The sequence below is a fragment of the Eptesicus fuscus genome, chromosome 16 (assembly GCF_027574615.1).
Source record: "Eptesicus fuscus isolate TK198812 chromosome 16, DD_ASM_mEF_20220401, whole genome shotgun sequence".
Lineage (NCBI taxonomy): Eukaryota > Metazoa > Chordata > Mammalia > Chiroptera > Vespertilionidae > Eptesicus > Eptesicus fuscus.
In genome coordinates this window covers 14,376,168-14,390,982 of record NC_072488.1, presented here as the reverse complement: position 1 = coordinate 14,390,982, position 14,815 = coordinate 14,376,168, and the positions used below count along the sequence as shown (strand labels likewise).

The 14,815-nt window shown below is 42.2% G+C and overlaps 1 protein-coding gene across 2 annotated transcripts in view; it reads right to left on the bottom strand.

Moving 5' to 3' along the window:
• Positions 1-2,272: 2,272 nt before the first annotated feature.
• Positions 2,273-14,815, bottom strand: part of LCLAT1 (lysocardiolipin acyltransferase 1) — a 130,145-nt gene continuing 117,602 nt past the window's right edge. For both annotated transcript variants that reach the window (XM_028140167.2, XM_028140168.2), the window contains exon 6: positions 2,273-4,859. In XM_028140167.2, the coding sequence (XP_027995968.2) occupies positions 4,357-4,859 (503 nt within the window). In that variant the 3' untranslated portion in view covers positions 2,273-4,356. The remainder of the gene's footprint in view (positions 4,860-14,815) is intronic.

Below are 14,815 nucleotides of genomic sequence, written 5' to 3'. Positions count from 1 at the left end.
GGGAGAGAAAAATAATTGTCCCCCTGCCCTTCTGAGTTCTTTCTTGGCTGAGGCCCCTGTAATAACAAGATTAACAAGAGAAAACAAACAAGTCTACTAATTTGTGTCCCTTGTTATACATGGGAGAAACCCAGGAAAAACCAACTCCCCAAGGTGACTTCAAATCGAGGATTAGATAGGAAAAGGGGAGGGGGAGCAGAACTCTTAGGGGAGAGTAAATGACTTTTAGGAAAGGTGAATGGGCCCTTGGAAGGGATGGGAGGTCTGAGCCTGGGTGTGGTGTCGGCTTCTGGTCTTTTCTCCTGTGACAAGAGGCAGTCTTCCCTGGTTGACGATACACCCGGGGAGGGGATTTATGGGAATGAAATTATTTGTGGAGGATCATCTTAAGGCAGAGAAGGGAAGTTCAAAGAAAGCCTCTCCCTGCATCTGCTGTTTCAAGTGCCTACAGCTCAGAATAATATACCAAAGCGGCATGTTTTGGGGTGGTGTGTCCTGAATGCCTACTGACATTTTGGGGTGGCATGTTCTGCTACCCTTCAGTTCCATGATTTCCTTGCGTGTCTGTTTGCTTAGTACATTTTTTACATTTTCCAGGTTTGGGTGTAAGATTGGCTTCATAGAAAAATCCCCTGATAGGAGGTGGGGCGAGTAAGAGTCCCCTTTACCTCTTCCAGCTGTTGGTGCTGGTATTAGCATAGAACCCACACCTGCCCTCAGGGCTGAGCTGAGAGGGAAGACAGTCCCTAACTCTGAATTCAACTGTGGCCTCTGGACTCCCAGTTAGGGAGGCAATCTATCCCCTCCTCGCTTAGTCATTTTGGAACACCTTTGAAAGGGATGACTAGTCTTTCTTGACTATTACATATTACAAGAATAGAGCAACGTGTAGAAACAACGTAGAACCCTGTCTTTCCTGAAAAAATGGAAACATAGCCCATGTGTCAACTCTAACTCACTCCGATTTATTCTGGGGTTTACATTACAGATAACACAACTCACAAACATACTAGTGGACACTGAAAACTGAGGCCTTCTGTGAGTTATTTTTAAAACTTGGTGTTTTGCACATAATGACCCTTTAAAAAATAAATTACCAAAACCAAGACTCTCTTCTGATATAAAGATTTAAGGTCGGTACAAGACACCCTTTGGGCCACATCTAATCTGAAGCGCACCTGTGACGAGACCATGCGTGTTCTTGGCATACTAGTTCTCAGGCTCCCGGAGCCTCAGCGCCAGGCTCTCCTGGTGGCATCTGAGTCGCGTTTACCACAGTGCTCGGTGGCTTATGAACCACTCCCAGTGAGTAGCGAAGAGACTTACCTAAGAAACACCTTGTAAAATTCTTGGAACAAGAAAAAGAAAGGGACCTGTAACTAAGGCACTGAAAGCACATTATTTACATAAAGAAATGTAAACAATTGAATACCAACAGCCCCCCCCCCACACACACTCCCCCTCAGAGTCTCTTGTGTAAGTGCCGGGTCGTGGGGTGGGGCCAGAGGTCCAAGTCCTTTCGGCAGAGTCCAGTCCTGGGGGAATTCACTCATTTCCAAGTGACTTAAGTGGACGCTGTTATTTCCCCCTAATCTGTGTGTAGTAGTATCACAAACAAGGAAGGGTTTTATTAGGAGTTTTAAATGATGGGCTCTAACACTTACTTTTCTTCTAACCCTTTGCCACGTTCTTCCACTGAGTTTCACAATTCCTTTGGCTGTTTCGTGAAAGATTTCTGGTGGAGGAACGAGTGCCTTTGTCCTGGGCCCCCGTTTTCAGTGGAAAGTGCACGGCCTCTGTAAACCACGCGCTCTTCACTGAAAGCGTACCCGGGTGGACGCACAGCACTCTAAATCAGTGATGGCGAACCTCTGACACACGTGTCAGTGCCATTTCTGATGACACGCGGCCGCTGAGGCGGCCGCATGCCGAGGATGAAACATTTATGTTATTTAAACTATAAATATCGCGAAATAATGTTTTTTCCTCAAAGTGACACACTACCAGAGTTATGCTCAGTTTTTTGGCAAAGTTTGACACACCAAGCTCAAAAGGTTGCCCATCACTGGTCTAAATACTTCAAAGGCCGATGAGCTTACCTGCGAAGGCCTGAAAGGGCGATGAGTGGGTGCCTAGCAGCTGCTCTGAGTCCACAGAGAGGTCCTTCCTGAGGCGACCACAACACAGAAGCTAAATTAATTTCTACTTGACATTTCCCTGCCAACTTTAGATAGCTCTAAGTTCCAGATCAGAAACCGTGTATTTCTTTAAATAAGAGAAAATACAAGTGTGTTGGAAAACATAAATAAGCAACTCTTTTTTTTTGAAGTACAGAGTCTCTATACCTCAGTTTTAGTGCTTATGAATTTTGGGCAGGTTAAAAAAAATTTGCATTTTATCTTAAACGTGTTATTTTTTTGAGAAAAAACATTAACAGAGGAAGGAAAGGACTTCCCTCCCACCGGTGCAGCGTTCAGGCCGTGCCCGGGAGCAGCGAGCGGTGAGGCTGGAAGAGGGGCTGCAGTGTGAGCACCTCTCCCCTACGCCCAGGACAGTCGCCATCCTGGTTGTTAAGACTAGTTGTGTGTTTCCAAATATAACCAAAGGAAGCCTGAGAGAAACCTAAATTAGAAACCTCCTTTATTAGGAAAAATATTAAAATAAAATAAAAATACCCTAAAAACGACACGCAGCTGGGCTTGCAGCAGATGCACACGATAACTGATGAGGCGCTCCTGGCGGTTTAGCAGCCTCGAGGGCCGTTACAGATGGCTGGTGCGTCAGCGGAGGCCCTAGCTAGTCCTCCCCAGTGAGGACGGGTGTCCAGTGCTCTGCGCAGACAGGACTTTCTCAAAGAAACCGCTCGGTAAGTTCAGCTCACGATGTGCGTACCTCATGTTTCAACTGTTGGTAGAAGTCACCGTCGAGCAGAAATGAGATGGAAGTAAGGGGAAGGCATTCATGCCAAGAGAGTACATGGAGCAATACACAGCTTTTGAGGCTGGTTCGAGGCAGGAGTAAAGCTGACAGGTTTGCTAACAGCTCAAGCCTTTAAATTGCCTCCGATTTTCTGCTGCTCTAAGGAGCATCCTCATTATGTAACAAAAAAGCAGTGGCGGCTTCAGTCAAGGGGAAACACCACCATGTGCTTTTCATGCCTCAGGAGGCTGGTGCTGCTGGTTCACTGGGTTTTCCACTGACTCCAAATGACTAGAATATTTAGGTGAACAACTGGTCAAAACTGGGTTTACATTTTACTATTGAAAGAGGAAGCCTAGGAGTAAAAATGAGATCCCTCCCTTGTTACTAAAAAATAAATAAAAAGGATTCATTTTTGTATTATTTGGTTTTAAGAGAGCTTGTCAAGGCTACAAGGGTTCAGTAATTTAGAATAAACCATTACTGCCTTGTCTGCAAGGGTTTTGTTGTTATTTTAATGGAAAAAGAGACCCGTGCGCATGTAGAAAATACACTAACCTTCCTTTTGTAGGCAGGTTTTGGAGAAATATTTCAAAAGAGACAACTTCAAAGGAGAGTTTCTGACTGCAGCAACGGAACGGTCTACACTTGCCTTTAAAAAAGTGATTTTACTGTTTTTAACACACAAGAGGCTACACCTGCTGACACGCTGTAGAGAACCCAGCACTAAGCATGCGTGATTAAGTAGAAGTGAGGAACTAAACTGGATCAGTTCCTACCATTAAAAAGTAAATGAAGGTTTCTAAGAGGAGAGCCTGCCGTTGCCCTGAGACAGCCCAGGGCTTGTTCTCCACAGGAGAAAAGGGCACAGGTGGTCTTCTGATGCCCAGGTCGGCGCAAGGCTAACCGCCGCGGTCTCTTATGAATAATGAAGGGCTTCTATCAAAATGTTTGGTCAGTTAAAGGACAAGAGTTTTCTGTTTTCTGGTCTGAAGGAAGGAAGCAGTGGTTTGATTGGCACAGAAAGGAGTTGGGAGGGAGGGGCCAGGAGGAAGTGCCAGCAGCTGAGCCGGGCCAGTGCTCGCAGGCTCCAGGTCTGCCTCTCGTACGCAGTTCGTTAGAAAATGGGATTGAGCCTTTGAGAAAACCTTGTGTGCACCTTGTCTGTGAACAGCTTGATGATTGTTTAAGAATACTCTGGCCCGAGTTAATTCACAGCAATTGCTCCCTGCTATGCATGTTGAAATTACATTCAGAGATTTAAAAAAAAATTCGTGTGTGGCAATATTTTTCCACAAAACTAAGTGCAAAGTACCTTTAACAAATAATGATGGTAGTAGGAAATATTCGACCTAGCCATGCAAAAACGCATCTCAGTTACAAAGGCTTACATTTCCCAAATATTTCCTAGGTTGTCACACTGTGGACCTTATAATCTTACTCTTCTTTCTTTGCATTTGAATGTGACTGTTTGTGTAAAAATCGGTAGCATGCAAGTTCCATGATCTCCAGCCCACCAAATATTCTCTCTTGCAGTACAAAGATGACAATGGTGATTATAAAATACCACCGAACAAGACTGTACAAATATATGAGTAGGCACATGGCAGGGCTGAACAGGGTCCAATAGAGTATAGAGAGAAATTTGACCACGAGGACCCTGAGCTCAGACTTGCACGGAGGGATGACAGGCTGCCCGGTGAAGCAGAAGTCCTTCTGCCCTCGGTAGAAGGAGCGCAGCCTCTCCTCCTTCTCCTCCCACCGCTTGTGGCACCAGAGCTGCAGGTCCTCCTTGGACGCGGGCAGGGTGTCCACTGGGTAGCGGTGCACGTGGAAGTGGATCTCTCTGGGGAAGTCCCCCTGCAGGAGGTGCTTCTCCGTCTGCGGGATGTTGTGAGGGTACGCCACCGTGATGTCGTGGACAGCGTCGAGGTTCTTCCCTACGTGTGGAAAGAGGAAAGTACAGGTTGAGTTATATAATTTGGGCAGCAACGCTGACTCACAATGCAAGGCAGAGCCAAAACCTGGAAAACAATCAGAACAGAGCGAACCACGAGGAACAAACAGGGCTATAAATACTGGTGTTCTAGGCACTCAGGTCAATATTTACCAGTCATTTTTGGTTTTAGAGGGAAATGATGTTCATTCGTAGAAATAGTAACCTACATCCTAGAACTAAAAAGATAAGCACACAAGTCAGGTTTGAGACAGAAATGAAAAAGCACAGGACCAGCCCTCTTATACCAACAGGATTCACTGCTTTGATGCCTCCTATTAGTACACCCTTCTCTCCAAATACACCACAAACTGTCCACCTTTAACCCAATATTACCATGACAGCTACTGGAAAGAAAAACTCAGAATCAGGCTTGATCAAGTGGCCAGAAACCCATGAAAACATCCATATGATTTTTTTTTTTAACTTATCAACTTCAAGTCCTAATAAGACTGTGACCCGGTATTACGACCAGCCTTAGCACTTGCGTGATGAAAGTCATATGTTAGATGCTGAAGATAAAGAGATAAGTAAAACACAGGCCCTAACCTCACTCATGAGTTCACAACAGAACCAGGGAGACAGGCATGCATAGTGCCCTAAACAGACCAGAGGTGCATCTGTAAGGGGGGAGGGAACAGGCAGGGCAGGTGGAGGGAGGGGAGGAGAAGGGAGAAGGGGAAGGGACAGAGTGAACCTCTGGCAGAGAGCAGGGTGGGGCTGTGGCACTAAGAGCAGGTTGGAGGCAGGCAGTAAAGGCCCTCATTGTCAAACTTGGGAATTGGAACTCAGTTCTGCAGGTGGGAGAAACAGCTCAAGTGGTGGAGAACCACTTCAGGATTTTTAACAGGAAGGGATCCATGGTTTCATTTTAGCAAGAATTACCGTGGGGGCAATGAAAGAATGGTTTGGAGAGGACCAAGGGCAAGAGAGGTAGGAAGAGCATTTGATGATCATTGTAAGGCAGGAAAGACAAGAAATGGAAGGTAGAGGCCAAAGGAAGTGACATGTCCAACAAAGTTATAAGGAAGATCTGATGTCACAGAGTGAAAAGGTGAACAGAGCCCAGGTTTGTTGCTGGCCCAGGGAACCAAGTGGATGGAGGGGGGGAGGGGGGGCTTTGAGATTACAAATGTATGCAGAGTGTAAGATCTTTAAGGAATCATGAGGATCACCTAATGCAGTGGTTGGCAAACTCATTTGTCAACAGAGCCAAATATCAACAGTACAACAATTGAAATTTCTTTTGAGAGCCAAATTTTTTAAACTTCTTCTAACGCCACTTCTTCAAAATAGACTCGCCCAGACCATGGTATTTTGTGCAAGAGCCACACTCAAGGGGCCAAAGAGCCGCAGTTTGCCGAAAACGGACCTAATGGAACACTGTGGACAGGGCCCAGAGAGGTTAAGTGTTTTGGCCAAGGCACACAGAGTGTTGGTGCAGTGTCTGAACGTCCTTTTGTTCTGTTCCATGTTATTGTCAGTGATAGACTTTTGATGTGGACTTTGATTAATTAAAGAACTATATAATGCAGGCAAAATTAATCCGTGGTACCGTAGTGGGCTGTGGTCATGCACACTGATTGAAAGGGGGCATGAGTCAATTTTCTGGGTGGGAGAAAGATTTTATATCTAGATTAGGTATGCATTACATCAAATTGTACATTTAAAGTCTGTGCATTTCACTCTATTTAATTTTTCTTTCAATATTAATAATAATAAAGAGATGCAGCAGCTTTCCCACCATGCTACCCTTTCTACTGAACTTGTTAGGTTGTGCTCATTTTATTTTAGTGTTTCTTTAAGTCTTCTGTCAATGTTTACTGACCATCCTATTTGCTTAAGGGTAAGGACTGGGTTTCAATTTGGAGTCATAACTCTCTTGTAAAGATAATCAGATCTTAATAAGGGCTTTGTTATAAAAAGTGAAAATAACTACATAAACAGACTTTGGACAAGATTAAATGTTCACCATTGGAAACTAGAGGAAAAGCAGAAGGAAGATAGAGGGTCAAGAGGCAATAATGGTCAAGTCCAAGGAGTTAAAAACATAACAAAACAAATAACATTCATATCCATGGAGGCCCCTAATTCAGGATGTTTATCTATAATCTGCTTGTTTCTGGTGACACTGAACTTTTGATAAAAGAGAACAGCACATTTAATATGTTGAAATATTTGGAATGAAAATTGATTCCTAAACCCAAGGAACACAGAATGTACTAACTCTAAGCTCAATATTTTAATATAAAATAGAATCAGTGTATTGTTTTCTATGACAGCCTGTTACAGCACTTGCTATACTCTTAAATTTAGCAAAGTGACATCAAATGTAGGTTTATAGAACCATTCAAACAGCAAGACCTGTGACTATAAAGATGATTTTAATATTTCTAATCCTCTGATGTTAAAAACAATTTCCACCAGACATTGATACACAAGTGGATAAATCACATGAAATTAAATCAGTCTGTACTTGGGGAGCTATCTTAATCAGAAAGAGGTTTAATGAAAAGCCTCAGCTTAGAAGAATACTCTAATTACTACAGGCTAATATTTGTCCACAAAGAAGGATTTGTTTCAGGATTAGTCAGAGACCAGGAGAAGCCAGAGACACCAATTCAATAATGGAATGCCTAATTAAATGATAATGGAATCCTAATGATAATGTATTGCTTTCCCCTGCACATGATTTATTTACCACAACTGCTTTTCACTTGGTTCATTACAGAAAACTAAATAAAATGCAATTACTAAAAATAAACTGGGAAAGAAAAAAGAATTGGTAAATTAGGCTTTTTTTTTTTTAACATGGAGATATTCAGATGTAACAAAAAGTCTAACTGTTAGAAAACAGTCCTGCTGCAGAAGACAGAGCAATTCTCTAAGAGAGATCTAAGTAATCTGTACTCATATTCGTGTGCATAGTTTTTGGTTGTGAGTTGAGTGAAACCTGTAAAATATTTTTAAATTTTAAGTGCTTTGCAGTGGCACTTAGCTTTCCTTAATTCTCACATATAAATCTAAAACTTTTATGTCATTTCTTAAACTACCTTAAAATGCAAAGAATTTATACTATATGAGAATCCATTATCTTTCTAACTTTTGCTTTGAAATAATTTCAGGTTTACAAAAAATGTTGCAAAGTACTAAAAAGACTTCCAGAAAACTTCACGCACTTCCCCAAATGTTAGCATCTTATACAACCACTAGAGGCCAAATGCACTAAATTAATGCCCCCCGGGGTGGGGGGGGGGAAGAGGGCAGTGCTCAGCCCAGCCTGTGCCTCTTGCAATCCGGGACCTCTCACTCCTAACCGCCCGCCTGCTCGCTCCTAACCACCTGCCTGCTCGCTCCTTACCACTTGACTTGCCACTCCTTAGCACTGCCACGAAGGTGGGAGAGGCTCCCGCCACCGCCACTGCACTCACCAGCTGTGAGCCCAGCTTCTGGCTGAGCGGCACTCTCACTGTGGAAGCACACTGACCAGTAGGGGGCAGCTCCTGCATTGAGCATCTGCCCCCTGGTGGTCAGTGGGCATCATAGCGACCGGTTGTTCTCGTTCCACCATACGCCAGTTGGGCTTTTATATATATAGACTAGAGGCCCGGTGCACAAAATTCATGCACTGGGGGAGGGGGGTTGTCCCTCAGACCAGCCTGCACCCTTTCCAATCTGGAACCCCTAGGAAGACATCCCTCTCACAATCCGGGACTTCTGGCTCCCAACCGCTCGCCTGCCTGCCAACCTGATCATCCTCTAACTATTCCCTTGCCGGCCCGATTGCTCCCAACTGCCCTCTCCTGCTGGCCCGGTCGCCCCCAACTGCCCTCCCCTGCTGGCCTGATCACCCACAACTACCATCCCCTACCGGCCATCTTGTGGTGGCCATCTTTGACCACATGGGAGTGGCCATTTTTGTGCGATAGCATGAGGGTCAATTTGCATATTACCTCTTTATTATATAGGATAGTACACTTAAACAAAATCACATTAACATCGACACTTTGCTATTAGTTAATCTATATATCAAATTTTGCCAACTGTTCCACTATTATCCTTTTTTTTGTTCCAGATCAATCCAGGAACTAATGTTTGATAGTTACTTTGTGGAATGTTTCTCAATTTGGTTTGCCTGGTGTTTCCTCATAATTAAAACCAAGTGGTGCATTTTGGCATGAAGTGGAGATGTGCCCTTCTCAGTGAATCCTATCAGGATCTGTTATCTTTTCAATACAAATTGACACAACCTGAAAGGGGTAACAGCCGCTTCTTACGTACACATCACCATGGTTGTGATAATAATGTAACATCCCAAGGTTATATTTTACTTTCTCCCAGTCATTGGGACGCTGGGATTTGATGAGAATGTACACATTGTCCTCCTTCTCTAAAGCCCACCACTCTCTCTGAGCTTCTCTTATAGCACTTACCATTTTTCTAGTTTATACTAAGTGTTTATGTCAAAATCATATCTCTTGGATTAGACTTTATATTCCTCAAGAGAAAGCTGCAGGTCGTTCTCATCTTTGTATTCTCCACGTGGCTCTGAACATAGAAACACCTGTAAGAGAAATGACTCCTCTATACTACGAAGACTAAGAAAAAAAAGAAATACACGGAATGCCAAACAGTATGTAGGTACTCTTTCATGTTATTTTATTCAATACTCTCAATAACCCCATGAAGTGGATCTTAAGACCTAGGTTAAGTAATCTATCTGAGGTTGCAAAGCCAGTAAGGGGCAGGGATGGTTTAACCTAGGTCATTCTCATTCTACAGCCCTGGTGATTAGGTTCAAGAATTTAATATTGGGAGACAGTTGAAGACTTTCTCATTTTCAGTTTGGTAAACTGAAGATCAGAGAGATTAAGTACTCTTTCAAAGAGGCTTAGAGTTGGCTGAATAAAAGGACTAAATTTAGAAGCTAGTTTTCCTGCCTCTCAGCATTAGTTAGCTCACTCCATTGCATAAAAGAACTGGAGCAAAGGCCCCCAAATTGTACTTTGGTATTCTCAATAGGCACCATTTTAAAAAGTTAGAATCTGGAAGAATACAATTGGTCTTTACATTATCTTTTTTTAAAGTCTCTCAAAATGTTAAGTTTGGGAGCAAAAGTCATTTAGACAAACTTAAATATCTTAATTTAATTATATTGCAAACATAAAGGAAATTCTTTCCATTTCTGAAACATATTACAAACAAAACATCAATTAATCAACGTTTACCCTCAGTGGAAGAAACACACTGTTCTAATTGAGAATGTGTCCAATGGAAAAGGACTGAATTATGGTGTATTTCTGCATATGGTTCTGAAATGGAAAAGTTTTCCATTATTCTTCTAGGTATGACTATGAAAACCTAATTATATTTGAAAGAATTATGGCCCACATGAGAATTTTTAAACAGTTCCTTCACTGACCTGTAATACAGTGAGAAATGGTATGATCTACCACATTTCTATGTTGAACTAGGTTATCTTTTATTCCAGTGAATTTACATTGCTTACAGTAAATCTGCTATTTAATAATATGAATAAACTTTCTTTTAGTAAGTATCTAGGCTGACAGAGAAAATGAAGGTTTATAAGTGAGTAGAATGACCATAAAAACGAATATTCTCTTGTGGTTCATTTATCTCTGTCTATAGCTTTTTCTTTATGGTGCTGCTACTATCCATCATTCTTATGAAAATTCATCAGTGACTCTTGGGGCAATATTTCCTTGTCTCTCTACAGAAATACTCTGTTATCGCTGGTTCAGCTAGAGTCACAGTATGACTTCCAGTCTCTCTGGCTGGACTAGCTTCTAAGTCTCTCTCTGGATATAACCTCCACCTTTCTTAACCATTGCTATACATACAAAAACATTGCCCACACTGGGAAAGGCAACTTGATAGCAAAAGTAAATTCACTAAGACTCTCTCAGAAACACTAACTTGCCATTCAAAATGAAGGCTTAACTTGCATTCTGGTGTATTTTTCAGCCTAGAAAACAGCTCAATCATTCTAAAGCTAATTTGTCTCATATACCGTTGTGATGTAACTTATTCTCACTTAAGTGTGTGCGTGTGTGTGTGTGTGTGTGTGTGTGTGTGTGTGTGATCCTGCTCTAAGTTCCAAGGTCAAAGTAGGTTTCAACATCAAACTAAGCTGTCCCTGCTTTAGGGGTGGAGTGGAGTCCCTGAAAAGACATCATTCTTGATTCTATTAAATATTTAGAATGACTTAAAAGTAGTCTCAGCATCAGCTCTAGACCCCTATGGAAATAGAATACAAATGAAAATTAACACTTGAGACTTCTAAAAATTGTCCGAGATCTCAGGAATTCGTCACTGAATCATAGAGAAACAGGAAGCTGTTAATCTCATAGTTTTTCATTGTTTTCTAAAACTTATCAACTCAGCCAGGAATTTTACTAGATCATATAGATTTCTGAAGAGCAATGGGTGTTATAATGCTTTTGTATGTCCGATAGCACTTAGTTCACTGCTGTCTCATTATAGGCAACCAATTAGTATCTTCTAAATGGATACTGTCATAGTTGGCTTAATAAAAATGTCTTAGCCTTGTTAACATTCCTTTTCATTAAAACATCAATGAGGTAGTAGTAAATTATATCTTAAAATGGCAAATTTAAAGGTATGTGGCTTTAAACTCATTATCAATTAGTGAAAATGGTATCAGGTTGGCCAGAAAGTTGGGTGCTCTATTTTTTTTTATTGCATCTGAATTATTAGCCCAGTTGTATTTGAACCTCAGTCATATACATGAATGAGAGTTGCACTCATCCAAGAAATAAAGTGGAATGTTATTTACTAAACTCCTATTTTTAAAAGTAACTAGGGAAGGTCTATTTGCAGCCACTAGCCCTGGGCCAACCATTCGTTATATAGCTTGAGAACAGAGTAATTTCAGAATAATTGTGTTTGTGTTTATTTTAATAAAAACTTCAAATGATTTGCAATTCTTGATCATAATAATGGCTTGTCCCCCAACCCCCCATGCCTAATGATGAGCAACATAAATGTCTGCATGCTGCTGTGGTGGAAGTTGAGGGTACATGACTGAGTACTAACAATAATCTCACTGGGCCATTATTAATAGGAAAAGATTTTTCTGGTTATACTTGGGCTGAGAAGAACCCAACTGTATTCAATTTACCTAGGCCAAGACAAATTTTTGGCATTCATCAAAAGGAATAAACTAAATATTTGTGAGCCACCTCCTAGAACATTTCTAGCTGGAGAGTACAAAAGAATGGTGGCGCTGGTGAATAGAAATTAAGTTGGGAAGGAAGTAGGAGTTTGGTATAGACATAGGTGAGGTGATAGACTGAAATGAAATGATCCCATCCACCTACGGGAGACACAGGTCAGACCTCAGGAGATAGAAGAGTGGAGGTAGAGTCTAAGGGAGAAATGAATTCTATATATATAAAAGCCTAAGCGACCTTTCCACCAGAAGGACCGGTTGACCAGTCGCTATGATGTGCACTGACCACCAGGGGGCAGACGCTCAACACAGGAGCTGTCCCCTGATGGTCAGTGCGCTCCCACAGCCAACCTCCCATGGTCCCTCCCCCCTGCTGACCAGCTCCCCTAATAGGCCCTGATTGGGGGGCCGGCCAGCCAACCTCCCGGGGTCCCTCCCCCCAACCAGCTGGTCCCCCAATAGGCCTTGATCGCCGGCCAGGCCAAGGGACCCCACCCATGCACGAATTCGTGCACTGGCCCTCTAGTATAATATAATGAGAGAAGAGTTAAACAGAGGACAGTCTTTAGGGAATGGCTTTTCCACTGGAGACCAGAAAAGCAAAGGAAGGGAGCACAGGAGACCTGAAAGGAGAGAGCAGTTAGGAGGAGAATCAGCAAGATGGAAAGGGACTGGCAAATACACGAAAGAAAATGTTCAAGATACCCACAGGGTCTGGGTGCACTAGCACGTTTTTACCTGAACTTCCTGTAGCGCAATCATTCTGATCACTGGTTACAGGGCACTGACTGGGAGAGCCTAAGTCTCTATCAGGGAGGCAATAGCCTCTTGGTTAGATCTTTTGATTAACCTTCCCTTTTGGGAAATCAGCCAGAATTTAAGATTTGGGGAGGAAAAATGTGAATGTGGTACTAAACTGGCACAGATAATGGAGAAGACACCATAGAACAGAAAAGATTCTGCTCATCCATTTTCTGACCTTGCACTATCCAGATTCATTCTGATCATTCACTGAAACTGCAATTGAATCTCTTTTTAAAGATGGAGGTTCAGAGCTACAGGGAGAAAAAAGGGATGTATATTTCACTCTTAGAAGTGGAAGTTATGTCACTGATGAGAAAATTGCTTTCAGAATTACTTTTAAAACTCATTTTGCTAGGCTGAAATTGCCTTAAGTATCTAAAGATATTAAATATCTAGGAATAGCAATACACAGAAATCTAGAGAAATAAATATACTAAAATGCGACATGCAAATTGGTCTTCTTTAGAATAAATTTGCATATAGTGTCCTGCAGTGGTAAATTTTACAAAGGAAATTAAATCCATGAAATTAACATTTTAATGAAGCAGAAAACTATTAACACCAAGACTACTTACTGATTACAGCTTCCAGGTGGCCTAATGAGATGAAAATGAAGTCTATACCTTCAGCTAGTCTAGGCTAGGGATGTTTGGAGATTATGATTGAATTTAACTTAGGAAATACTGCTGTGTGCAAACATGTTTAGGCTAGCAAGTAGTCTGCAAACCTTGGCACCATAGATTCTTAATTTAAAATACTTAAGGGAACACAGGCACACACACACACATCTAACTTTTTCTAAGAACTGTCCTAAAACTGTGGGAAGTGACTGTATTTTGGAAAACATTAAAACAGTTTTATCTAAATGATCTAATTTAATTGTTATAGGGCCATGAAATATAAGAATTAAAAGGGAGCTGAGCAACCTCTTACCACTATGCCAACATTTCAAACACAGGGACACCTTGAGGCAGCCTTTTCTGCACAGGCAGCTCTGATTAGTAGAAACCCCCCAACTCCCAGTTTTAGGCCTGCCTCTAAATACAAACAATATATTAGCTTTTCTGCACAGCAATTCTTCAAATAGTTAGAGCAGGGTAAGCAGCTTTGAGTCCTGGTTAGGGTACATGCCCAGGCTGCAGGTTCGATCCCCAGTAGGGGGCGTGCAAGAAGCAGCTGATAAACGATGTTTCTATCTCTCCCTGTCCCTTCCTCTCTGAAATCAATAAAAATATATGGGGGGCAAAATAAAGCAGGGTCAGCAAACTAAGGCCTAAGGGCCAATTCTACCTGTGTCTGTACATCTTGTGAGAGAAGAATGTTCGAAGAAAAGTAAAAAGAATATATTTTATGACATCTGAAAGTTATAAAATTCAGATTTTGATGTCCCTCAATAAAGTTTTATTGGAACACAGACCCACTCACTCATTTGCACTACAATAGCAGAGTTAAGTAGCTGCAAAAGTAACCATATGGCCTGCACAGCTTAGAATATCTAGAAAAGTTTTCCAGGCCCTAGCTGGTTTGGCTCAGTGGATAGAACATCGACCTGTGGACTGAAGGGTCCCGGGTTCGATTCCGGTCAAGAGCACATGCCTGGGTTGTGGGCTCCATCCCCAATAGGGGGCGTGCAGGAGGCAGCCAATCAATGACTCTCTCATCATTGATGTTTCTATCTGTTTCCCTCCTCTCCCTTCCTCTCTGAAATCAATGAAGATACATTTTCTAAAAAAAGTTTGCCAAATCTTCCCTTCTTTAGGCTGCGAAGTCACAGTTCAAGAACATAGGAAAGGCTTCCAGACTACTGGGTGCCCTGCAGTTTGTCCTGGTCCCTTCCCGGTTGCTGAGGCACAGGAAGAGGTGCTGAAGGGCCGCACCACTGT